The sequence below is a fragment of the Anguilla anguilla genome, chromosome 13 (assembly GCF_013347855.1).
Source record: "Anguilla anguilla isolate fAngAng1 chromosome 13, fAngAng1.pri, whole genome shotgun sequence".
Taxonomy (NCBI): Eukaryota; Metazoa; Chordata; class Actinopteri; order Anguilliformes; family Anguillidae; genus Anguilla; species Anguilla anguilla.
The window spans coordinates 1,913,028-1,940,000 of NC_049213.1; the positions used below are offsets into that span (position 1 = coordinate 1,913,028).

Below are 26,973 nucleotides of genomic sequence, written 5' to 3' on the forward strand. Positions count from 1 at the left end.
CAGCAGCTTGTCAGCCTCAGTCAGTGAACACCCCCCCACCTGCTTTCAGAAAAGCCCTGGGCTGGCCCTGCTGCCCTCCTGTGGGAAACCCCGACCCAGTTTAGTGCTCTGACTGTCTCAGTTCTGGATCCACTCAACTTCAGGTCTGACTCATTCTCTCTTGGTTCTGAATCTTCTCTACCTCAATTCTGACTCTCTGACTCTTGGTTCTGAATCCACTCTACGTTGGTTCTGACTTCCTGACTCTCTCAGTTCTGTATCCGCTTCACTTCAGTTCTGACTCTCTGAATCTTAGTTCTGACTCTCTGACTCTAGGCTTTGACTCTTTCACTCTCTCAGTTCAGAATCCACTCTGTCCATTTCTCCCTATAACCAGGTAATGAAATAGACACATTTGACACACTGCATGCATTTGTACCTCTGCACCAACTGTAAAGCAATCTAGGGCTCGTACATTTCCATTATAGTTTATAGATGAATGTGCTTGGGTGGTTTATATACATTTTATTGTATTTTCAACAGCCCAGCTCTGCCTGTGTCAGCATCTCTCTCTCCCCCTCTCTCTCCCTTTCTCTTTCCCCCCTCTCTCTCTCCCTCTCCCCTCTCTCCCCCCCCCCCCCTTACGTCTCTGTAAGAGGCAGTGTAGGAATTCTTCAGGGCTGGGGGGGGTCCCAGATAAATCATGTTGAGATTTAGTGTTAGCCTGAGCCTGGAGGGGCACTCGCTCAGAGAAAACCCTGCTGTGGGACGCTCCCGGGTTGGTCCCCCCCCCACCGCTGTGGGATGTTCTCGCATTGCCCCCCCCCCCACCCCTGCCCCTCATTCTCTGCTGAGCCCAGCCGCTCTGAACCCCCCGTCCCGAGAACAGAGGGGCGGTTTCGTTCGATGGAAACAAGCGCACCGAAGCTTTAATCGGACCGCAGCGACGAATCGGGAGCAGGCTCGCGATTTAGCATTCCTCGCCCTGTCTGGTTAGGATTAGCCGTCCTCCTGTAAATCATTTGTGTTGAGCCCTTAAATAATGCTCAAAACTGGCCCTTTCTTCAGCCGGGGGGGGGGGGGGTTTGCTCTCGCTCATTGTGTCTCCTCAGTTGGTGCTCCAGTACATCGCTGTCCCTGTACATCAATGCCCCTGTTATTATGAGCTGAAGTTCCAGGGAAAGATCTGTAAGTACTGAGAATGAATCCACATCCTTGGCTTGCGTCTGTTTGTTTCCTTTCCTTTAAGTAAGAACATTCCCCCGAGCGTCTTAATCAGCCACAAACACAGATGGGCAGATAGCGCCCTCTAATTTGGGCTGATCCGAATCTTAGGCTGGAGCTCGGTGTGTGCCATGGGGGCTGGAACTCTCTGGAGATGCTTGGCCTAGTTCCGGGGAAGTGACTTGCCTTCTAATTTGGGTTCTGCATGTGGGCTTCCCCCTGTCAGAGAGGATGTGTGAGGAGGGGACACCCCCCAGCACCCCACACCCCCCGACCGACGACCCCCCCCCCCCCCCCCCAGTTCACTGCATGATGCACAGAACTCATTATGAAGACCTTGAATGGACTTAATCAACTTCAGGAAAATAACCTTGACACGTGCACACACACACACACACCCTACGAGTATGGGGGAATTCAGTTTAAAATGTTAAAAAGCAGCTTTTTAAACAAACTGGCTCCACTGCCTCTTCAATAAGCCTGTGTTTAGAATATTTGTAAAGTCTGTGAGGACTGTGGATGTCGGAGGATGAGAATGGCATTTATAAAAGGGGGATGTCTCAGTCTAGCGGAATCGCACAGAGAGAGCCTGCACAATCATCAGGGTCCTCAAGGAGACTGCTCTGCATGCGAGAATAGTGGCCTGAGCACAAGACACTGTGGGATCTGTGTGCAGCTGCTGTAGTGTGTGGCTGTGCAGCTGCTGTAGTGTGTGTGACTGTGCAGCTGCTGTAGTGTGTGACTGTGCAGCTGCTGTAGTGTGTGTGTGACTGTGCAGCTGCAGTTGTGTGTGGCTGTGCAGCTGCAGTTGTGTGTGACTGTGCAGCTGCTGTAGTGTGTGTGACTGTGCAGCTGCTTCAGTGTGTGGCTGTGCAGCTGCTGTAGTGTGTGTGACTGTGCAGCTGCTGTAGTGTGTGTGACTGTGCAGCTGCTGTAGTGTGTGGCTGTGCAGCTGCTGTAGTGTGTGTGACTGTGCAGCTGCTGTAGTGTGTGACTGTGCAGCTGCTGTAGTGTGTGTGTGACTGTGCAGCTGCAGTTGTGTGTGGCTGTGCAGCTGCTGTAGTGTGTGACTGTGCAGCTGCTGTAGTGTGTGACTGTGCAGCTGCTGTAGTGTGTGTGACTGTGCAGCTGCAGTTGTGTGTGGCTGTGCAGCTGCTGTAGTGTGTGACTGTGCAGCTGCTGTAGTGTGTGTGACTGTGCAGCTGCTGTAGTGTGTGTGACTGTGCAGCTGCTGTAGTGTGTGACTGTGCAGCTGCTGTAGTGTGTGTGTGACTGTGCAGCTGCAGTTGTGTGTGGCTGTGCAGCTGCTGTAGTGTGTGACTGTGCAGCTGCTGTAGTGTGTGACTGTGCAGCTGCTGTAGTGTGTGTGACTGTGCAGCTGCAGTTGTGTGTGGCTGTGCAGCTGCTGTAGTGTGTGACTGTGCAGCTGCTGTAGTGTGTGTGACTGTGCAGCTGCTGTAGTGTGTGTGACTGTGCAGCTGCTGTAGTGTGTGTGACTGTGCAGCTGCTGTAGTGTGTGTAGGGCTGTGCAGCTGCTGTAGTGTGTGACTGTGCAGCTGCTGTAGTGTGTGGCTGTGCAGCTGCTGTAGTGTGTGTGACTGTGCAGCTGCTGTAGTGTGTGACTGTGCAGCTGCTGTAGTGTGTGGCTGTGCAGCTGCTGTAGTGTGTGGCTGTGCAGCTGCTGTAGTGTGTGACTGTGCAGCTGCTGTAGTGTGTGTGACTGTGCAGCTGCTGTAGTGTGTGGCTGTGCAGCTGCTGTAGTGTGTGTGGCTGTGCAGCTGCTGTAGTGTGTGTGACTGTGCAGCTGCTGTAGTGTGTGAGGCTGTGCAGCTGCTGTAGTGTGTGTGACTGTGCAGCTGCTGTAGTGTGTGACTGTGCAGCTGCTGTAGTGTGTGGCTGTGCAGCTGCTGTAGTGTGTGGCTGTGCAGCTGCTGTAGTGTGTGACTGTGCAGCTGCTGTAGTGTGTGTGACTGTGCAGCTGCTGTAGTGTGTGGCTGTGCAGCTGCTGTAGTGTGTGACTGCAGCTGCTGCAGTGTGTGACTGTGCAGCTGCTGCAGTGTGTGACTGTACAGCTGCTGTAGTGTGTGACTGTGCAGCTGCTGTAGTGTGTGTGACTGTGCAGCTGCTGCAGTGTGTGGCTGTGCAGCTGCTGTAGTGTGTGTGACTGTGCAGCTGCTTCAGTGTGTGGCTGTGCAGCTGCTGTAGTGTGTGTGACTGTGCAGCTGCTGCAGTGTGTGGCTGTGCAGCTGCTGTAGTGTGTGTGACTGTGCAGCTGCTGTAGTGTGTGTGACTGTGCAGCTGCTGTAGTGTGGGGCTGTGCAGCTGCTGTAGTGTGGGGCTGTGCAGCTGCTGTAGTGTGTGTGACTGTGCAACTGCTGTAGGGTGTGACTGTGCAGCTGCTGTAGTGTGTGACTGTGCAGCTGCTGTGGTGTGTGTGACTGTGCAGCTGCTGTAGTGTGTGGCTGGCTGTGCAGCTGCTGTAGTGTGTGGCTGTGCAGCTGCTGTAGTGTGTGACTGTGCAGCTGCTGTAGTGTGTGTGACTGTGCAGCTGCTGTAGTGTGTGGCTGTGCAGCTGCTGTAGTGTGTGGGGCTATGCAGCTGCTGTAGTGTGTGTGACTGTGCAGCTGCTGTAGTGTGTGCGACTTTGCAGCTGCTGTAGTGTGTGGCAGTGATGGGGGAATGATGTCCTCACTCCCCAGGTGAAGCTGTGGCCAATCAGGTATCTCCTGGAAACGGTCCACACCTACACCCTCGGGGTCCTCATTCAGAAAGCCCGAGGAGCAGGTCTGCTGATCTAGGGTCAGTTTTTATCTTAGATGAAACTGATGATGTCTGCATATGAACAGGCCAATCCTGACCCTGGATCAGCTTCATGAATGCAGGCCCATAGTCCAGGATCAGTTTCAGTTCATAATGTATAAGTTATGGATATGATCCGCGATCAGCATTCCATCTCAGGATTCGTTCCAGGCTGTGGGGTCACTCTGAAACAGGGCTTCAGCCGTTACGCCAGTGGGACCCCTTGCTGAGGCAGAACTTGCGAAACGAGGCCAAGGATATTGCAGGTTCACAGTGCTGTGTGCTGTGTTTGTGCATGAACTACGCAGGAAGAATGCCTCAGTCAGTCCAGATACAATCCAGAACCATCAACGTCCAGCCCTCCCCACTAACAGGGATTTGCTTACCTAGCGTGAGCTATGCATTGTTTGTCTGTTTGAAACTGTGCAGAATCGACGCCTGTGTTTTGAGGGTGTTGTGAGTTATCGGCTCTGACAAACGCAGCACTCGAACCCGCGTCTCGACCTGGGCTCGTGCTACGAGGTGCCAGCCCCACCGGCCTCTCCCGCCTGCCGTGTTCTTCATCTCTCGGTCCCGTCGGGGCGATGGGCGGGGTTTTTCCCACGGCATTGTGGTACGGTAATAGATTTACCCATGAGCCATTGTTACGGTGGTAGCCGAGGTCAGAGTGTCTCCCCGTGTTTAAGTTCGCTACACGCTTCAGAGGTTAGGGCGTGTCTTCTGCTCTGAATTCTGCAGTCCATCGAGGACTCTGTTCTTCTGCTTCTCCTTCCTGAGGGATTCATTCTATTTAAAATGCAGGCAAAACGTTTTCCACAAACTATTTATAAATCTGTATGAAAGCTTTATTTAAATGCATGAATCATACGTATTGTACGCGTTTGCAAACGGAGTAGGTGTCTTCTTAAAATATGTAGTGCTCTCATGTGCTGACTAGTCACTATTGGCAGATGCAAACCATAAATTTAGCCTCAATTTTCACAGTATTGTGTTTTCTGAATGATATTCATTTTGGAGTCTGGATACTCACAAGGCCAAGTCTGTCTGTGACAGGCAACCAATCGGAACAGCCAATACAAACTGGTAATGATAATGTAGTCTTTTGAACCTTTTTCCTATTTTTGTGTGAATGAAGCTGTGGTTTCATGTTTACTGCTGAAGGAACCCATTCTCATTTTGGCGAGCCAATACTGTGTACCTGTACTTTGGTTTTCCTACAGAAAACATGTCTCTATAGTTATATTTAGCCAGCTGGGCTGTGATTCAGCTGCTGCTGTGTGCTTGTCTGCGCATTGCCTAGACTAAACAGGCACAAGCGCAACTGAAGGTCTAGACTGGCTGTCTTCATGAGAGGACGGTTTTCCATACAGTATAAGAGACACCAGAGTCATCCCGACTCACAGTGGAGACACGGAGGAAGGAGACGGGGGGGGGTGTCACGCCCCCGAGCATTGTGTTTGTGTTTGTCTTCGGCGTCAGCGCGGATGGAGTACAGTGTCGTGGCGGCGAGGGGGTGAGGTGGGGGCGCGAGGTCGGGGGGGTAAGTGAGGTGGAACTCGGCGTATTGTCTGTCTGCTGTCTCCTTGTTTCCTTTTCCTCTCTCCGCGCGGCTTCGAGCATTAGACATATGAGGCTCTGTGCGTTAGCGAGGTTAGCGCTCGACAGGAGGCATATGAGGCTCTGTGCGTTAGCGAGGTTAGCGCTGGACAGGAGACATATGAGGCTCTGTGCGTTAGCGAGGTTAGCGCTGGACAGGAGACATATGAGGCTCTGTGCGTTAGCGAGGTTAGCGCTGGACAGGAGACATATGAGGCTCTGTGCGTTAGCGAGGTAAGCGCTCGACAGGAGACATATGAGGCTCTGTGCGTTAGCGAGGTTAGCGCTGGACAGGAGGCATATGAGGCTCTGTGCGTTAGCGAGGTTAGCGCTCGACAGGAGGCATATGAGGCTCTGTGCGTTAGCGAGGTTAGCGCTGGACAGGATACATATGAGGCTCTGTGCGTTAGCGAGGTTAGCGCTGGACAGGAGACATATGAGGCTCTGTGCGTTAGCGAGGTTAGCGCTCGACAGGAGGCATATGAGGCTCTGTGCGTTAGCGAGGTTAGCGCTGGACAGGAGACATATGAGGCTCTGTGCGTTAGCGAGGTTAGCGCTCAACAGGAGGCATATGAGGCTCTGTGCGTTAGCGAGGTTAGCGCTCGACAGGAGACATATGAGGCTCTGCGTTAGCGAGGTTAGCGCTCGACAGGAGACATATGAGGCTCTGTGCGTTAGCGAGGTTAGCGCTCGACAGGAGACATATGAGGCTCTGTGCGTTAGCGAGGTTAGCGCTCGACAGGAGACATATGAGGCTCTGTGCGTTAGCGAGGTTAGCGCTGGACAGGAGACATATGAGGCTCTGTGCGTTAGCGAGGTTAGCGCTCGACAGGAGACATATGAGGTTCTGTGCGTTAGCGAGGTTAGCGCTCGACAGGAGGCATATGAGGCTCTGTGCGTTAGCGAGGTTAGCGCTCGACAGGAGACATATGAGGCTCTGTGCGTTAGCGAGGTTAGCGCTCGACAGGAGACATATGAGGCTCTGTGAGTTAGCGAGGTTAGCGCTCGACAGGAGACATATGAGGCTCTGTGCGTTAGCGAGGTTAGCGCTGGACAGGAGACATATGAGGCTCTGTGCGTTAGTGAGGTTAGCGCTCGACAGGAGACATATGAGGCTCTGTGCGTTAGCGAGGTTAGCGCTGGACAGGAGACATATGAGGCTCTGTGCGTTAGCGAGGTTAGCGCTCGACAGGAGACATATGAGGTTCTGTGCGTTAGCGAGGTTAGCGCTCGACAGGAGGCATATGAGGCTCTGTGCGTTAGCGAGGTTAGCGCTCGACAGGAGACATATGAGGCTCTGTGCGTTAGTGAGGTTAGCGCTCGACAGGAGGCATATGAGGCTCTGTGCGTTAGTGAGGTTAGCGCTCAACAGGAGACATATGAGGCTCTGTGCGTTAGCGAGGTTAGCGCTCGACAGGAGACATATGAGCGTTTGGATGAGATGCTCCACGGTGTGCTGCAGTGCCTCTCCTATTTCAGGAGCAAACACTTTATCCTCAAACCGATAAACGTAGCGAACGTCATCGTTTTCTGATCTTAAGATGAGCGCTGCATCTTTGACAGTAACAGAGAGAGGAGAGGAGAGGAGAGGAGAGGAGAGGAGGCCACCCCCTCCCCTCACAACTTAGCTGCTACATTTTGCAAACATATCATCTGCCAGATGAGAGATTTATAAAGCGCCCAGAGTGTGGTTTATAAAATGTCCAGACTGCAGCGTCTGTTTGTTTGTGTTGGTCGTTGGCAGGAACTCTTCAGGCCAGTGCTGTGTTAGGCGGAGTGTGGCTATGAGGAGGTTTATACAAATACTTAAGCCTCAAACTTTCCCCGCCTTTCTTCGTCCAGTCAGATAATGTTGTCTTACGGCTGCCCAGAAGGTTCCAGATACCGGTCCTAAGAAATCGAATTTTAGAATCGATGACAGTGTGAACAGTGCGGCACGGTGGTGCAGTGGGTAGTGCTGTTGCTTCACAGCAAGAAGGTTTTGGCTTCAAAGCTTGCTTTTTTGTGTTCTCCCCTGAATTTGCAAGTGTTCTCCCCGTGTCCGCATGGATTTCCTCCTTGGTATGAGTGTGTGAGTGAATAGTGTGTGTGCCTTGCAATGAACTGGCAAACTGTCCGGGGTGTATTCCTGCCTCTTGCCAAATGCATGCTGGGATAGGCTTCAGCACCGCCCACGACCCTGACCCAGAATAAGCAGGTTAGGTAATGAATGGATGGAAAATAGTGGGAACAGCCTCCATTGGTTGGCTCCAGAGGGTGAGGAGAATGGGCCGGGTTCCAGCGGGGGCTTTGTGGACATGGCAGCTGTCATTCCGCGGACTGGCTCGGGGACCAGACGCCCCAGAGTACCAAACGAGCGTTCCTGAATGGCCCGCTGTCAGATTAGCAGAGAGGAACGTTCTCAGACCCCCCCCACCTTCTCAGACCCCCACCCTCGCCCCCACCCCCCCACCCACCCTCTCAGACCCCTCCCCCACCTTCTCAGACCCCCCCCTCCACCCCCTCAGACCCCTCCACCCTCTCAGACCCCCCCCACCTTCTCAGACCCCCCCCCAGACCCCCACCCTCGCCCCCACCCACCCTCTCAGACCCCCCACCTTCTCAGACCTCCCCCCCAGACCCCCGCCCACCCCCTCAGACCCCCCTACCCCCCCACCTTCTCAGACCCCCCCTCCACCCTCTCAGACCCCCCCACCCTCTCAGACGCACCCCACCCTCTCAGCTCCCCCCTCCACCCTCTCAGACCGCCCCCCCCACCCTTTCAGATGCACCCCACCCTCTCAGACCCCCCCACCCCAACCCTCTCAGACGCACCCCACAATTCGCTGCTTGTGCTGGGGCTTTGTGGGGCTCTTCTGGTCCCGCCCCCCCTCTCAGTACGGGACTAACACAGACTGGCTGACCCCAGGACACGGCCGTGTAATCGGCATGACGTGCTGAAGGGTGTGCAAACCTGGCAACCACGAGGCCTGCCATTATAGTGTGGGAGTTCACATGCGCTCGATCGGTTCTGAAGAGGCGAGAGAAACAGGCCAAAAATGCGCTCATTTTGGAGGGAAACCAGGAATGCCTGTTTGATTGATATGATTGGTTTTCAGTTGCTCGAACGTAATGTCTCAACCTCTCTCTCATTATAAATATCTCGGAAATTTCTCTCATATAAGGTGTTTTGGATATGTGTCAAAATATGTGTCATATGTTAAATAATTCACTTATTTTAACTTCCAAATGTGTATGCTGTTTAGATGATGATTATACTTCTTTGTACATTTGGAGATGAAAGCAGTTTTATTAATGACAGTTTAATATGAGGTGAATGCATCATGCGCTTAATGACATTTTAATGTCTTTTCTTATGGGAGCGTATTTTATGGACAGATCATACTTTGCTTTAATATGTTTTCTTAGGGGAGAGTATTTTACAGACAGATCATACTTTGCTTTAATATGTTTTCTTAGGGGAGAGTATTTTACAGACGGATCATACTTTTCTTTAATATGTTTTCTTAGGGGAGAGTATTTTACAGACAGATCATACTTTTCTTTAATATGTTTTCTTAGGGGAGAGTATTTTGCAGACGGATCATACTTTGCTTTAATATGTTTTCTTAGGGGAGCGTATATCAGTACATTACGGGCGGATCATACTTTGCTTTTATGAGTTTTCTTATGGGAGCGTATATCAGTACATTACGGGCGGATCATACTTTGCTTTTATGAGTTTTCTTATGGGAGCGTATATCAGTACATTACGGGCGGATCATACTTCGCTTTCCATCCCCTCGCGTGGTGCTGTGTGTTATTGCGAGGTGGCTGCCCGCTGCCTGTGAAAGGAAGCACACGTCGCAGAGCCAGAATCGAGCTGTGGAAAACGCAGACCCAGGGTTAATTAAGGGAACTGCAGTAATGAGCTCTCCGACCCACATTTCTGTCCAGCGATTTAAAACCACATTTAAAATTTTAAAAAAACATTGTTGTCGCTCATTTTTCATTTTGATTCGCCATCAGTCCTAAAAATGTGAGTTTAGGAGGCTGAGTGTTAAAGTGTGGATCTTTGGTGCGAGAGAGAGGGAGAGAGAGGAGGGGGAGGGGGCGGAAGGTGTGCCTCAGATTGATTCCCATATAATTCGATATGTTGAGAAATGGTGGGGCAGGTGCATGGAATGTGGGATTGAAAAATGAGCTTGGCGTAGAGACAGATATAACAGATCTGCACATGTTGCCTTTACTCCACACAGGTGCACTCAGCCATAAACGCAGCGGCAGGCAGCGCTTCAGAAAGAGCAGGATCTGCTCGTGATTTAACAGGAGTATAAGTGAGTTACAGAGCGCACAGGAACACTCACACACACTCTCACTCTCACTCTCATAGAGACACACACACTCTCACAGAGACACACTCACACACACTCTCACTCACACTCACACAGAGACACACACAGACTCTCACAGAGACACACACACACACACTCTCACTCTCACAGAGACACACACACACTCTCACTCTCACTCACACTCTCACAGAGACCCACAATCTCACTCTCACTCACACTCTCACAGAGACACACTCACACACACTCTCACACAGACACACACACACAAACACACATCCTCACTCAAACTCTCACAGACACACACACACACTCACACACTCTCACAGACACACACACGTACACACGCTCACACACACACACACACACACACACACTCTCTCTCACAAACACTCTCTTACACACATACACGCACACACACCTCTCTTTTACTGCCCTTGTACGGTGGCGGACTCTACAATAGAGCGGAGGGAGCAGCAGCGTGGTCAGGAAAATGGCGGTAAACACTGAGACCAGCGGAAGCTTGTAAAAATAAACCAAAGAAGTGTAACAAACAGGGCCCTGTTTTTATAAGCAGGGGAGGAAGCCGCTGGGAAGCTTTGTCCCTTCTGTCGCGTTTTTAGTGCTTAACATTAAACTTTACCGCTAACTTTAGGCCAAGACCTTTTATTCCTCCACAAAGAAAAGCAGACTGTCCGCTGCCTCTGTTCTTGGAAAGGCCGGGCTATCCAGTTTCTCCTTAATGGAGATGCTGGGTCCTTTCAAAGGCTCGGCTGACCTGCCGTTCGCAAGCAGACGGACGTGGGTATCTGGGCCTGTGGAGTACAGCGAGTCTGGTATGCGCTGGGGGGAGGGGTGGGGGGTACTGTGGGCTGTGGGTCGCTGCCCAGAGCCCTGTGGGAATCAGAGGGGGGCTTCACTGCCATGGGGGTGAGCAGGCTGCCCCCCATCCCCAGCCCCAGGGCACATCACCCAAAACACCCTCCTGACTGGGGAGGTTCGCACATCAAAGGGCGAGCGACACCGGGGGTGCAGGGGTGATAACGGGGGGGAGGGGCTGCTTTTATTGTCCTGGCGGGGGGGGAGGGGGCGGGGGGCAAGGGGGGGTCCTCTCAATCTTCCTGCTTCAGCACTCCAGGTGTGACCCCTATGAGGCCGCGGAGGGAGGGGGTAATCTCAATTTAAACTTTTATTTTCATTTTATTTCACACCGATCTGTTTATCTACGATATTTATCATCTGTGACCACAGAATGAGGGAGATGGTGATTGCAACTTAATGTTTTATTTTCATTTTATTTCACACAGATCTGTTTATCTACGATATTTATCATCTGTAATCCCAAGATGATTGACATAGCCTCCTTCCCCCTACCCCACCCCACCCATAAGACCAGAAGTTTACAAGGGAGCCTAAAAAACTAAAAGACAGAAAATGTCTGTTGAGTGAAGCTCTTTCCTGAAGCACACCCACATTCGAACCTGGAACCTCTCCTCGTCTCCAAATAAGACCCACGGCTCGTTTGTTTAGCTTTGAATCGCTTCCTTCCTTCTTTGGCCTGTCTTTTTGCTCTACAGCAGATTTTAAACGCCTGCATGTACAGTCCTGCAGCACTGAGCTCTTGCCTGATTGCTGTTCTGTGATGCGTTCGGAGATCTGTAGGCCTCAGGAGGCGTGGCCCTGGCGTCCGTACGTGGCGTCTCCTTGGTTACGCGTGACGTCTGGCGGACAGCGCGTATCTCGTCTCTGTGAGGTCACGTTGCGCATCAGAAAATGACATGGCTACTCCTGGGACCTTCACCTGAGCTTCGCCACCTTTATCTGCTCTTCTGCACCTGAAGATCTCCTGGCCTTTGCTCTGTGAAGAGTTTCAGCTTTTAGGGTTCTTGTAAAAATATGTCTTTTTTTTCAGCACATTGGACACCTGCAATCATTTTTTACGTACTTATCATGAACATACTTTTCTAAACCTTGATATCTCAAAACTGTTCCATCTGCTGATAAAACTGTATGGATATGAGCTCTCGGACTCATCTCCAGAATAATAAATCTAAGTGCTACAGAACATCTCCAGACAGAAGGACAGCATGTCTCTGTGGATTTTCGTCAGACACTTTCCTCTTGTTTAGCTGTCAGCTGTTCCCATGATGGATGGGTGCTGGGTCGTTTGAGAGTGTCTCCTCATGGATGTGCGCTGGGTCGTTTGAGAGCATCTCCTCATGGATGGGTGCTGGGTCATTTGAGAGCGTCTCCTTGTGGATGTGCTGGGTCGTTTGAGAGCGTCTCCTTGTGGATGTGCTGGGTCGTTTGAGAGTGTCTCATGGATGGGTGCTGGGTCATTTGAGAGCGTCTCCTCATGGATGGGTGCTGGGTCTTTTGAGAGTGTCTCATGGATGGGCGCTGGGTTGTTTGAGAGTGTCTCCTCGTGGATGGGTGCTGGGTTGTTTGAGAGCGTCTCCTCGTGAATGGGTGCTGGGTTGTTTGAGAGCGTCTCCTCGTGAATGGGCGCTGGGTCGTTTGAGAGCGTCTCCTTGTGGATGGGCGCTGGGTCGTTTGAGAGCATCTCCTCGTGGATGGGTGCTGGGTTGTTTGAGAGCGTCTCCTCGTGGATGGGTGCTGGGTTGTTTGAGAGCGTCTCCTCGTGGATGGGTGCTGGGTTGTTTGAGAGCGTCTCCTCGTGGATGGGTGCTGGGTTGTTTGAGAGCGTCTCCCCTGAGGTGAACAGTTTCTCATTCCGTTTCTACCGCAGCTTTCAGCCGGAGCGTGTCCTTTCAGACCCCTGCCAGCCCCACACCATAAAACTAATGATGCTGGAGCACAAGACCAACGCAAACAAAAAAAGGAGGGGTTCACTCTACCCTCTCTCTCTCTCTCTCTCTCTCTCTCTCTCTCTCTCTCTCTCTCGCTCGCTCTAGCTCTCTCTCTCTCTCTCTCTCCCAGTCCCTCTCTCTCCCTCTCTCGCTCTGTCTTTCTCTGTCTCTCTGCCAGTCCCTCTCTCTCCCTCTCATTCTCTCTTTCTTTCTCCCTCCCTCTCTTTCTCCCCATCAACCTCCCCCTTCTCTTTCTCTCTCCCTATCCCCCCCTTCTCGCCCCACTCTTTCTCCCCCCATCAACCTCCCCCTTCTCTTTCTCTCTCCCTATCCCCCCCCCTTCTCGCCCTCCCCCCCCCCCCCCCCCACCCTCTCGTCCCCCCCCCCTTTCAGATTGTAAAGCTGGCATGGGTCCAAATGAGCGTGCCCCCCTGTCACTTCTAATCAGGCGATTTACAATACCCAATTAACAGAAGAACAACACAGGGGCCTGAAACTCACATCCTGCAGTCCCACCACGTCTGCTGGCTCTCAGTCCCGTTTAAAGCTGATTGACAGGTAGTCCCCACACCTTCAGAGTCCTCGATTGGCTGCTGACTGAAAGGAAACGATAAAAAACCTGCAGAAACTGCAGCCCTCCAGCCCTGGAGTTTAACGTCTCTGCTTTAGTCAGCGACTGAGATGCATTATCCCGGGGGAGGCATTGTGTAAGAGGCATTTTTGTTCCAACTAATTATTCTGACTTATTATTGTGAACACCTGTTCACACCACTGCTGGTTCACTTAAATTGGACCGCAGTAAATCGTTGCCACTGGGGATAAATGCGCAGTCCAAAACACTGAATCAAATTGATTACTGGGCTAATGAAGTCATTATGGGCAGAAGATGGGGGGGACCCCTGAAACCCTCTGTTCAGAGAGCAGGGACAGTGGACCCAGCAGAACCCCGAAACTCTCTGTGTACCCCGCTGTGTTCAGGACAGTGGATCCAGCAGAACCCCGAAACTCTCTGTATACCCCGCTGTGTTCAGGACAGTGGACCCAGCAGAACCCCAAAACTCTCTGTGTACCCCACTGTGTTCAGAGAGCAGGGACAGTGGACCCAGCAGAACCCCAAAACTCTTTGTGTACCCCTTTGTTCAGAACTGTGGACCCAGCAGAACCCCAAAACTCTCTGTGTACCCCACTGTGTTCAGAGAGCAGGGACAGTGGACCCAGCAGAACCCCAAAACTCTTTGTGTATCCCGCTGTGTTCAGGACAGTGGACCCAGCAGAACCCCGAAACTCTCTGTGTACCCCGCTGTGTTCAGGACAGTGGATCCAGCAGAACCCCGAAACTCTCTGTATACCCCGCTGTGTTCAGGACAGTGGACCCAGCAGAACCCCAAAACTCTCTGTGTACCCCACTGTGTTCAGAGAGCAGGGACAGTGGACCCAGCAGAACCCCAAAACTCTTTGTGTACCCCTTTGTTCAGAACTGTGGACCCAGCAGAACCCCAAAACTCTCTGTGTACCCCACTGTGTTCAGAGAGCAGGGACAGTGGACCCAGCAGAACCCCAAAACTCTTTGTGTATCCCGCTGTGTTCAGGACAGTGGACCCAGCAGAACCCCGAAACTCTCTGTGTACCCCGCTGTGTTCAGGACAGTGGACCCAGCAGAACCCCAAAACTCTCTGTGTACCCCACTGTGTTCAGAGAGCAGGGACAGTGGACCCAGCAGAACCCCAAAACTCTTTGTGTACCCCTTTGTTCAGAACTGTGGACCCAGCAGAACCCCAAAACTCTCTGTGTACCCCACTGTGTTCAGAGAGCAGGGACAGTGGACCCAGCAGAACCCCAAAACTCTTTGTGTATCCCGCTGTGTTCAGGACAGTGGACCCAGCAGAACCCCGAAACTCTCTGTGTACCCCGCTGTGTTCAGGACAGTGGACCCAGCAGAACCCCAAAACTCTCTGTGTACCCCACTGTGTTCAGAGAGCAGGGACAGTGGACCCAGCAGAACCCCAAAACTCTTTGTGTACCCCTTTGTTCAGAACTGTGGACCCAGCAGAACCCCAAAACTCTCTGTGTACCCCACTGTGTTCAGAGAGCAGGGACAGTGGACCCAGCAGAACCCCAAAACTCTTTGTGTATCCCGCTGTGTTCAGGACAGTGGACCCAGCAGAACCAGCCTGAGGCCTGTAGCTGAGGGGAAGGAGTGAGCTGCACGTGCAGTCAGAGGTCTTTGTGCCGGACTGGGGGGAGTTTTTAGGGGGGGAGGGGGCAACTCTGTGCTGATCCAGTCTCACTGCACCCCTCTGTGCTGATCCAGTCTCACTGCACCCCTCTGTGCTGATCCAGTCTCACTGCACCCCTCTGTGCTGATCCAGTCTCACTGCACCTCTCTGTGCTGATCCAGTCTCACTGCACCCCTGTGTGCTGCTCCAGTCTCACTGCACCCCTCTGTGCTGATCCAGTCTCACTGCACCCCTGTGTGCTGATCCAGTCTCACTGCACCTCTCTGTGCTGATCCAGTCTCACTGCACCCCTCTGTGCTGATCCAGTCTCACTGCACCCCTCTGTGCTGATCCAGTCTCACTGCACTCCTCTGTGCTGATCCAGTCTCACTGCACCTCTCTGTGCTGATCCAGTCTCTCTCACTGCACCCCTCTGTGCTGATCCAGTCTCACTGCACCCCTCTGTGCTGATCCAGTCTCACTGCACCTCTCTGTGCTGATCCAGTCTCACTGCACCCCTGTGTGCTGCTCCAGTCTCACTGCACCCCTGTGTGCTGGTCCAGTCTCACTGCACCCCTCTGTGCTGATCCAGTCTCACTGCACCCCTGTGTGCTGGTCCAGTCTCACTGCACCCCTGTGTGCTGATCCAGTCTCACTGCACTCCTCTGTGCTGATCCAGTCTCACTGCACCCCTCTGTGCTGATCCAGTCTCACTGCACCCCTCTGTGCTGATCCAGTCTCACTGCACCCCTCTGTGCTGATCCAGTCTCACTGCACCTCTCTGTGCTGATCCAGTCTCACTGCACCCCTCTGTGCTGATCCAGTCTCATAACCAGCGGGCATTCCCCTGCACCCCTCTGTGCTGATTCCCTCCTGGGAAGGCCTGTCGTACTCTGGCTGCGGAGTTTATGACTCAGGCTGTGTGAAGGTCCATTAAACAGGGTGTAAACAAGCTGTTTAATTCTTAACTTGTCCTAATAACGAAAAAAGCCATTAACTGACACAAAAGGTGTTTCTGTTCAGTTAGAGCAGTGCACTGGTATGCATCGAAATATCTTATTGTGTTTTATACCTGGTCTGAAACATGAACTTAATATTAGGGCAAGAGCCACTCCCTAATTCTCCGTGAGAAGATGGAAGCGGAAGGTCAAAGGTCAAAGTAACTGAGGAGGGATTCTGCATCGAGGCCTAGGGCTAATTTCAGCCCTACGGTCCGTCCTCTTTCAGACAGCTGCAATTACCAGGGCAACCCAGAGATACTATGGGTCTCATAACTCTTAAAAAATTTTCTGTTTTTAAAAAACACATTTGTCCTGAATCCCATAGTGAAGGATATTTCATAGGATGTGCATAGAAGCAGCAGTTTCCCATAATCCTCTCAGGACCACCGTCTGAAAACCCACCGCATGCATTAGTTTTTACCGCCTTGCTTCCTTTCCTTTCCTTTCTTGTTAAAAAAAAATGTGAAAGTCTGGATTCACGCGTTGCCAACATCAGCTCATTGGAGATGGATCCACAGGTCAATCATTATAGGTCGTGCTTTCCTAAAAAATACATCTGCAAAGGATTTACTCGTGTTTCCTTGCTCAAGAATTCTTTGGGAGCCTCCTAGCTCCTCGAAGGAGCGACTAACAGGTTGGAATGTCCTCAAAGATGGCGCACCTTGATCGATGTCTGGGTCAGTCAAGGACCTCGGAGACAAAGGACGAATAAAATAAGTGACTGGAATGCGCCCATGTTGACAACACGTGATTCCAGATGTCAATTTCACATGTTTTTGGACCTGTTTGACCTTCCATACGAGGAAAGAAGACAAAGGAAAGGAGAAAAAATAGGCGTTCAGAAAGCCACCGACAGACACTGAATCAGCCTCACCCTTCCTCAGAACACACGGCTATCTCCATCTTTTTGGATACTCCCAGTCTTTATGAGTCAGTTCCAAAAAAAAGCAAAGTAAAAAGAAAACACATCATGTCACCCCTGTTCCTTTCACACTCCTTCATTACATCTGACCTCAACTTTTTCACCTGGAGCAATTTTTATTCTTTTTTTCCAAATGACAGAGAAGACAAAAAATAAGATGTGTGTGTGTGTGTGTGTGCGTGCGTGCGTGCGTGCGTGCGTGCGTGCGTGCGTGCGTGCGTGTGTGTGTGTGTATGTGTGTGCATGTGTGCGTGTGTGTGTGTGTGTGTGTGTGTGTGTGTGTGCATGTGGGGGAGGGGGGGGCATTTCCATGGAGACCAGCTGTTATTTCCAGTACACAAACAGGCATTGCCTTTTACCTCAGCATGGACGTGCCAGCGGGAAATGGCGGAATATGAAGCGCTTCCTCTTCCTGTCGGAGTCCGGCTCCTTTTCCCACACCTTATTTGTTTCTGTGTTCTTATATTGAAGCTACCATAACCACCAAGCAATCGAACCAGCAATTCATTTTATGTCCCCTCCTGGGGACATGAGTCTGTGGTCTTAATCTCAAGAACCACTGTGCTCAAACCAACACTATGAAGGACATAAATTCTATTTTAATTTATATTAAATGAAAAGTTATAATAAATTATATTTTTGAAAATATTTTCACTGCAGTATTTTTGTCACCCAAGACACTTGCATTGTGTTAAAAAAACATTTTAATGCTTAAAGGTTTTTCTCTGGGTCTCTGGAGGAGTCCGGCCGGCAGAAGGGCCTGCGGGGCTGCTTTGGCCCTGAGGGAGGCCCCAGGACTCCAGGGCAGCTGAGCTCTTGTGTTTCGGCCCTGAGGGAGGCCCCGGGACTCCAGGGCAGCTGAGCTCTTGTGTTCCAGCGCTGAGGAAGGCCCCGGGACTCCAGGGCAGCTGAGCTCTTGTGTTTCGGCCCTGAGGGACCTGGGACTCCAGGGCAGCTGAGCTCTTGTGTTACAGCGCTGAGGGAGGCCCCGGGACTCCAGGGCAGCTGAGCTCTTGTGTTTCGGCCCTGAGGGACCTGGGACTCCAGGGCAGCTGAGCTCTTGTGTTACAGCGCTGAGGGAGGCCCCGGGACTCCAGGGCAGCTGAGCTCTTGTGTTACAGCGCTGAGGGAGGCCCCGGGACTCCAGGGCAGCTGAGCTCTTGTGTTACAGCGCTGAGGGAGGCCCCGGGACTCCAGGGCAGCTGAGCTCTTGTGTTTCGGCCCTGAGGGACCTGGGACTCTAGGGCAGCTGAGCTGTTCTGTTACAGCGCTGAGGCACCTGGGACATTTCGCTCGCTTCCTTAAGCGCTCTGCAGCTTCACGGGGTCACGAGCCTCCTGAGAGCTGCGCATGACGACTGCAGCCGTGTCTGTGTTATTCCTTCTAAATCACGCTCACCTAAAACGCACAAGTGTTTTTTTTTTTTTGTGGTAACTGGTTATTATGTAAATTGGCTTCTATCCCAGCCGGATTTGGTAACCACGGTCACCCGCGTTTAAAAAAAGCAAATTAAATCATGACTCGAGCGCTTTGAAATAGGCGGGGGTGGCGTCTATTCGATCGTGTTGTTGATATGATTATGTCAGTCATGCGTGGTCTTCACATGTGCGGCCAATACATCAAAAACAAGCCTTCGTTTGCTCCGCAGGAAGATCAACCGCTCTGCGGTTCGAAAAGCTCAATCAACTCAAAAATCTTCCGGTGTTTTCCGAAGACCCGCCCACACCTGCGGCCAGGCCTCGGCGGCCCACCTAGGCCTCGGCCGACGTCCAGACCCCTTCCAGGGATGGGGGGGAGGGGGGGCAAGCAGAAATGTGCGGGTGGGGGGTGGGGGGGGCGGGCGATTTTGAGGAGGCTTAATGTGTTGCAGAAGGGAAGGCCGTAAACCCATTGGCGGTTTGATGCGATGCCAGCCTTTCTGTTTGCGTGTGAGGATCCGCGCGGATAAACTGCGCTGGAATTTTAAATAGTTTTTCCCACAGCTTTGGGCGGGAAATGTCCGCGGAAGAGCGGCTGGTTTCTCTGCGCTGTGTGAATGCGATCCGTATCCGTCTGCTGTGCTCAGTTCACTGCTGGTTTGGCTGAGTCATGATGGATAAGGTCAACCGCACTGCATGATGGGATATTCTAATAGAGAGGAGTTTCTTCAGAAGACGAGAATTACAGGGTTTTATCTTGTGAAAAAGATGAGTGATTAAAAAGTGATTGCTTATTAACACCAGGATACGCTGAGCTTTTAGCTTTGAAAGAGTTCATTACGTTCATTAGAGTTTCATTGTGACTTGTAGGGATTAAATTTACCAGGCCTGTGTTAAAAAATCATTTGAAATACTTTGACTTTTCAGGTGCTGGTAATAATTGAAGATTTTCATTCTGAAAATTAATGTTTATTTTATAATTGTCAGTGATCTACATACATTTTACGGGTATCTAAAGAGTTAAAGCATTTCAAATAATTGTTTGACTTAGGAAATGTATTTGTAAGCACTTTGTAACGGTGCCAGCCATTTTGAGTTTTTTTCTGTGTAGTGTAGTTCCACAGTCAGACACACGCACATATCCGACCATGGAAACAATTTCAGTTTAATGAGTACATTCACTGTGTGCCTATTTAAGGAATTTTATGAGGGGGTGGAATTCGTTCAGACATCTAATTTTTCCTGAGTTGGAAGCTGTTGATAGTGAAAGACGACGTTACTGTGGTGTGTCCCGGTAAACTGCAGCTCTGTCCTCCTCACAGCGACGGCGTGTTTGTTTGGGTTTGGTTTAATCTCTGCGAGTCGGCTCTTTGAAGTCCCACACACGGCCTGTTGACTTTGTGTGACCTCGCGCCGGAAAAGAAAACAAAGGTGGCCGAGCCGATTAGCCGTTGGTCATCAGGGGACCGTTCTTCCCCCGCCTGACCTGAAGCGAGCGTCTCGGAGATTCCCGCGTCAGAGTCCTGCTCTCGGCCGCCCGGAGCCGCCGTCTCGAGTCCGACCTGCGTCCGGTAAACTCACTTTTTAAACCTGCGTCTGCGGCCTCTCTCTGCTTCAGCCCCTTCCACCTCGCCGCTGACCCCGGGCGTTAGCCCTCAAATGAAGCGACCCGCGCCATCGTCCCGCCGCTCTCCCGCTCGACGCGCTGGGATCGGAACGCGCGGGGCGTGCGGCGACTCCGCCGCGTCGTCCTTCCGGAACGTGGCGAGCCGGTCTCCGTCCTCCGCGGGTCGAAGCGTCCTGGACCGGAGAGAGAGACGGAGGGAAAGAGGCTCTCGCTTTACCCCGGCGGTCTGGCGCCTGTCGCGACCCGCCGCCCGCGGACGGCCCTGACCTGCGTCCGGAGTGCGCTCCGGAAGCCGGCTGGCCCCCCGGGGACGCTTGTTTGGGCAGAGCTCTTAGGACATCTCTCCAGCCTGCCAGCGTAATAAAGTGTGATTGAGTGGGTTGTTATTGTAGCCGTATCGTCACAGGAGCCTACCAGTTTGGATACGTGCCCAGGGATGGATACCAGCATCGAGAGAGAGAGAGAGAGAGAGAGAGAGAGAGATGAAGATAGAGAGAGGGGGAGAGAAATAGAGAGAGAAAATTCATATTGATTTCCATGTATTTGATATCTTGCGAAACAGTGGGGCACAGAATATTGGATTGAAAAATTGCCTTGAAGTTAAATGATATACAGATGTTGCACATTACATTTGCATGTCAAGGGAGAAAGTCTTATTCAGGAGCCACAGGGTTTATGTTAAATACACCAACAGCAAGCAATACATCAACTCTGGTTCCAGAGAAGTCATTTTAGCAGAGGTTATTGATCGTTTGAGCCAAGCCTCTTAAATGTCTTCTGCAGACCTTAAAAACGGAGGTTTGTAGCTGCTTTATTTGAGAGTGTGTGATGTGTAATATGCTGTCTGTGGTTTTGGAGTGTATTTTATGTTGTATTGTCTGCTTGTTGCTTTGCTGGCCAGGGCTCCCTTGTAAAAGAGATAGACACCTCAGTGAGACTCACCTGGTTAAACGAAGGCAAATTAAAAACGTAACTAAAACCCCTGACGTTTTGGCGGGTGTGGGGCTTGGCTTCTTTCCAGCCAATGGGATTTGAGCACCAGCCTGCGTGTTTTTGGCAGGGGCTTCCTCAGACGCGGCTGACACTGGGCCGGAGGGTGATGTGACAGAGAGGACGTCCCACACGCTCGAACCCGAGGATGACGGACATGGCGGGGATGGCGGAGCCGGGAGGGGCCCCGCGGTTGGGGAGCGCCCGCATGCTGCTGTCCCTCCTCTCACTGCTGTGCCTGGCCGAAGCATCGGGCCCCTGGGGCCACACCGCCCCTCGACTGCAGCTCTCACACGCAGGTAGGCCCCCTGGAGCCACAGCTCCCCCTCTGGCTGCAGCTCTCACACATAGGTAGGCCCCCAAGGGCCACAGCTCCCCCCGGCTCTCATACACAGGTAGGCCCCCTGGGGCCACAGCATCCCCCGGCTCTCACTCGCAGGTAGGCCCCCTGAGACCACAGCATCCCCCAGCTCTCTCACACGCAGCTAGGTCCCCTGGGGCCACAGCATCCCCCCGCTCTCACACGCAGGTAGGCCCCCTGAGACCACAGCATCCCCCAGCTCTCTCACACAGGTAGGCCCCCTGGGGCCACAGCATCCCCCAGCTCTCTCACACAGGTAAGCCCCCTGGGGCCACAGCATCCCCCAGCTCTCACACACAGGTAGGCCCCTCCCACCCAAGGCCCAGAGGGCTCAGGAGAGCCACACAGAATCATAATACATATTCTGCACAATTTTATGGGTTATTTATTATAATATTTACTGAAGGGATTCATTAGGTACACATCTCCAGTTTTGGGGGGGGGGGGGGGGGTAGTTTTGTATAAATCTTTTTTTGCCAGCATCATTTTTCTAAACCAGTGTTTATAGCAGTGCAGATTTAGTCTTGCAGTTTGTCAGAGCACAATTAAACAGTTTCAAGATGCATGTGCAGCCTGCAGCTTAGCTTTGGACTTATATTGAAAATGACAGATAAATCCAATAATCAAATTGAATAGATGATTGGGCTAATTAACAGCAGAAGACGTGTTGAGCATAGTGGTATGGTATAGGACAGTGGTCTCAAACTCGGTCCTGGGGGACCGCTGTGTATGCTGGTTTTCATTCCAACCTCAACAGCAATCCCAGAATTTTAACAAGCTGTTAATTTTTCTTAATTAGGTGCTTTTCATGTTTTAGAGCTGGGGTCCCCAGTCTTATCCAGAAAGGGCCAGTGTGGGTGCACACACCTGATTCGACTAATCAAGGTGCTCAGCAATGACTCTAGTGATTGATTAGCAGAATCAGGCGTGTGCACCCACACTGGCCCTTTCTGGAACCCCAGCTCTAAAACATGTAAAGCACCTAATTAAGAAAAATTAACAGCTTGTTAAAATTCTGGGATTGCTGTTGAAGTTGGAATGAAAACCAGCATACACAGGGGTCCCACAGGGGTCCCCCAGGACCGAGTTTGAGAACCACTGGTGTAGGAGAAGGTACATCTGCTGGGGGCTGTGCACTGTGTCCTTGGCTCTCCGCAGGGCCGCAGAGTCTGCGCTTTGTCTTTTGAGCTAATCAAAGGCTGGTGCCCTTTGGCGGGGTTATCTGTGGAATGCTTCAAAGAGAATTTAACACGGCCGTGCTTTCATTTATGAGCCTGGCAGACCTGGGCCATACACACACATTTTTAGCTGAACATGTTACTAATAAAATCAATCATGTTTTCAAAAACCGTGTCGTTCTGAATACTAGTGAACGGATGTTTCTAAGTTTAAAGTACGTCAAATAATTATTTTACCAAGGTCTGAAGAGTGTGTGTGTGTGTGTGCGTGTGTGTGTGTGTGTGTGTGTGTGTGAGTGCACATGCATGGAGTGTACATGGCTTGTATACATATTGAATGGTCAAGCATGAAGTCAAATACTACATTTACAGACGTTTTCAATTCCACAGCATCTCACAATTCCATCTGTCTTGCTCATAATAATAACATCAAACACACAGAGACTGTAACCCTATCATAACTTCTTGCCCTTCCTCAAAAAGACTCATCAGTGCTGTGTCTTATTGGACAGGACACTATCAGCGCTGTGTCTTATTGGACAGGGCACTATCAGCGCTGTGTCTTATTGGACAGGACAATATCAGCGCTGTGTCTTATTGGACAGGACAATATCAGCGCTGTGTCTTATTGGACAGGACACTATCAGCGCTGTGTCTTATTGGACAGGACAATATCAGCGCTGTGTCTTATTGGACAGGACACTATCAGCACTGTGTCTTATTGGACAGGACAATATCAGCGCTGTGTCTTATTGGACAGGACACTATCAGCGCTGTCTTATTGGACAGGACAATATCAGCGCTGTGTCTTATTGGACAGGACACTATCAGCGCTGTGTCTTATTGGACAGGACAATATCAGCGCTGTGTCTTATTGGACAGGGCACAATCAGCACGGTGTCTTATTGGACAGGACACTATCAGCGCTGTGTGTTATTGGACAGGACAATATCAGCGCTGTGTCTTATTGGACAGGACACTATCAGCGCTGTGTCTTATTGGACAGGACAATATCAGCGCTGTATCTTATTGGACAGGGCACTATCAGCGCTGTGTCTTATTGGACAGGACAATATCAGCACTGTGTCTTATTGGACAGGACAATGTCAGCAATGTATCTTATTGGACAGGACAATATCAGCACTGTGTCTTATTGGACAGGACAATGTCAGCGCTGTGTGTTATTGGACAGGACACTATCAGCGCTGTGTCTTATTGGACAGGACACTATCAGCACGGTGTCTTATTGGACAGGACAATATCAGCGCTGTCTTATTGGACAGGAAAATATCAGTGCTGTGTCTTATTGGACAGGACACTATCAGCGCTGTGTCTTATTGGACAGGGCTCAATCAGCGCGGTGTGTTATTGGACAGGACACTATCAGCGCTGTGTCTTATTGGACAGGACACTATCAGCGCTGTCTTATTGAACAGGACACTATCAGCGCTGTGTCTTATTGGACAGGGCACAATCAGCACGGTGTCTTATTGGACAGGACACTATCAGCGCTGTCTTATTGGACAGGGCACTATCAGCGCTGTGTCTTATTGAACAGGACACAGAGGCAGCATTGATGATCTCAGAGGCAGCTTTTGAGTTTTGCTGCAGTAGGCACTGGGGAAGTTGGCAGGTCTTTAAATTGACTGCAAATGAACAGCCAACATCCGTGGGAGGCAGAGAAGACAGGAAACCGCCTGCTGGATAAGCCAGGCTGGCACGCAACAGGCCCACCCGAAGCGTGTACGTTTGACTCTCTTCGTTGTAAACAGCGTAGCGCGGAGAGCAGAGAGCAGGGATTGCTGGGAGAGCACAGCCGTGCCGGTGATACCAGCGACAGAACGCACTTCATCTTCTGTCCCTCTGAGGAGGTCTCCTGGCCTCAGCCCAAGTGTGGACGCCTGAATTCAGTCAACATCTGCCCTTGATTAACCGCAACTGTGTTTAAGGCCTGAGTGCTAACACTCGTGTTCTTTCACAATGCTGTCTGCCAAGCTAGCGCTGATGATTGCTGACCATGGCGAACCGCGCTTGTGAAGAGGACGGCGAGCACGTTTATTCAATCGCTGGTCAGATTCACGGGCGAATGACTGATTGCGTCCAGGCTGGGGTCCAGGGGGGACCGTTTCTCGGTCTCCACGTCACAGCGTTGACCCCAGGACCCGGGCAACTTCCTCCAGCCGGGCGAGGCTCCTTCAGCGCCAGGGGGCTTTTCCGCCATCCCCCGCCCTCGTGACAAACAGAGAGAGAAAGACGATCCGCGTGGCGTCGGGGATCAGCGGGAAACCAACCGCGGGAAGGCTGTCAAAATTTACATTCAAAATGGCAGAGCGACTGTGGGTACATTTATTGCATTTATTGGGAAGGTACAAGGCAGTGCGTGACACCATTATTTACTTTTCATATAGTTTATAGGTCATGCAAAATGTTTGACATCCGTATAAAATACACCAAGGGATGTAGATGCCCTACTGTTTTAAAATAAACCTGAAATAAACACACATACACCAATGCTAGTCATAACAAAGGCAAATTAAAAACATTAACTACTGGAAATATTTGATTGCGTATGGAATGCAATTCTTTAAATGAACTAATTGCTTGATTGATAATTGTATTTGATTAATTACGCAAATCTAAACTAATTAAATCATTTGATTTGATATAAGAAGAAAGGAGATGAAAGGTAAAAAATGAACTTGCTCAGGAGGCCCAGCACTTACCCCGACAGTGATGGGGGGTGGGGGGTGGGGGGTGGGGGGGGGGACTTCTCCAGATGTGGTCACGGACAGCCACGTTAGAGCCCTGAAACGAGCCGGTCCACGGGCTCAGGATCGGTTTGGCCAGCTGCTGAAGTGCTGCTCTGGCCCGGGGCCTCCGGCGGACCCCGCAGCCCTGTGAAGGTGCCCCGCGTTCCCGGCCGAGTTCGCGCGTGCCCCGCGGGGCCGCTAGCCGTCAGACGCTCGCGCCAGTTGAGCTGACGCGCGTAATCGGCACCGATGGCTTTATTGTCTTTGAATTGAGTCGGCTTCCTCTCGTTGCCGCTGGTTTAACCCCGAGAGCCAGACGCCGCGCTGACGGACGGCGGTGAAACGCGCGAGGCCCGAGGCCTCGCCTCTCTCTGCTCCCCGCCCGGGGGGATTCACACGTTTACTTAGTTTAAAGAAGACATTTCCACTCGAATGTGGACTCTGACCAAGGCAAACAGGTCTGCAGACGAGAATGACTTCACGTCAGCCCTACACCCTTAATCATGGTGTAGACAGCTGCAATTATTAAAACGTTCTTTAGAGATACCAGCATCCTGGCTTCACTGGCTCACAGTTTTCTCATCCTCCTATATAAATGATAGCACACTTATTCCATATCCTGCCCTTGTCAGAAGAAAAATGGTTTTTGCGATAATTTGGCTGGCTGTACCACCGCGGCGGCGCACGATGTTAAGCACACAGTGTCTTCAGGGGCGTGGTTCGTGAGAAGCGGCGCATCATCGGGGGCGGGGTCAGGCGGTGACCTCTGTCCGCGTGACGCGGGCGTGTCCGTGGTGACGAGGCGGGGCGGGACGGGCGTGCGGGGGCTCGGGACGACGCGGTTGGCTGATCCTGGGGGGGGGGGGGGATGTGGGGAGGTCAGACTAATGAATCCCGCCGGACTCTGGACGCTGAACAGAGCCGCGCTCCGGAGGAAGGAATGCCGTTAATTAGAGGCGTCCCAGGGGCCGGGTGCAGAGAATGTTCCGGGCTCCCGCGGTCAGAGCAGCCCGGCTTGCGGTGCTGATCTTCCTCTCTCCGCTCGCACCCCGCTTTCCGCCGTCTGCTTCTCGGTTACCCAGCTGTGCACTCGAGCAAAGATTCTTTACCCAAACCAGATACTCCGCTTCGGCATTCCTTCCATCCCCTTCTCTTACTAGCCACCTGTTGGGCTAATAAAGTGTTGCACATGTTGGACCTCACAGCCCACTCAGTATCTCTGCTTTTCTGTTCATTCACTTTCTTCTGACCTCCACTGTGTGATGGGAAATCTCCATCCAGGGGTGTTTTCTCTTTCTGTGAGCCTGAAGATTCTTTAACACTCAGCAGATTCGGAGCTCCTGCCATCTCTCCTGTGGTCCCTGCTTCTTATGTGCAGGAGGCAGTCCAGCTTGTTTATTTATGTAGCCCCTTTAAACTTAAGATGTCTCAATGGGATTTACATGGCCACAGTTGTAAGCGACTAAAAGACTAATTAAAACCTAAAAACACTTTAAAAACAAGAGAATAACAAAGGGAAACCAATGGAGTTATCACATTTTTTTTCCTTGACCACGCTCCTTAATGAATTCCAAAAATGCGCCATCTTGGAATGTTTCGAAATCGGATGAGGGAACTGCCAAGGGTAAGACTACAGAGCTGGATATCTGTCTTAGAATCTGTGTTAGTACTGAATCCAGTTTCTGGCGCAGAATTTAAGGACTGGAGGGGGTCGGGGGGGGGGGGGGGTAGTGAACGACTGCAGCATCTCACGAAGGCAACAGGGGGTCCA

At 51.5% G+C, this 26,973-nt stretch overlaps 1 protein-coding gene across 3 annotated transcripts in view; it reads left to right on the forward strand.

The window, feature by feature from the left end:
• si:dkey-49n23.1 (semaphorin-3D) overlaps positions 1–26,973 on the forward strand; it is an 88,365-nt gene that overhangs the window by 16,891 nt on the left and 44,501 nt on the right. For 2 of the 3 annotated variants that reach the window (XM_035388899.1, XM_035388896.1), the window contains exon 2: positions 20,984–21,212. In XM_035388899.1, coding sequence (XP_035244790.1) covers positions 21,062–21,212 — 151 coding nt within the window. In that variant the 5' untranslated portion in view covers positions 20,984–21,061. Of the gene's footprint in view, positions 1–9,836; positions 9,915–20,983; positions 21,213–26,973 lie in introns of all 3 variants that reach the window. The other variant, XM_035388897.1, reaches the window with a different exon arrangement.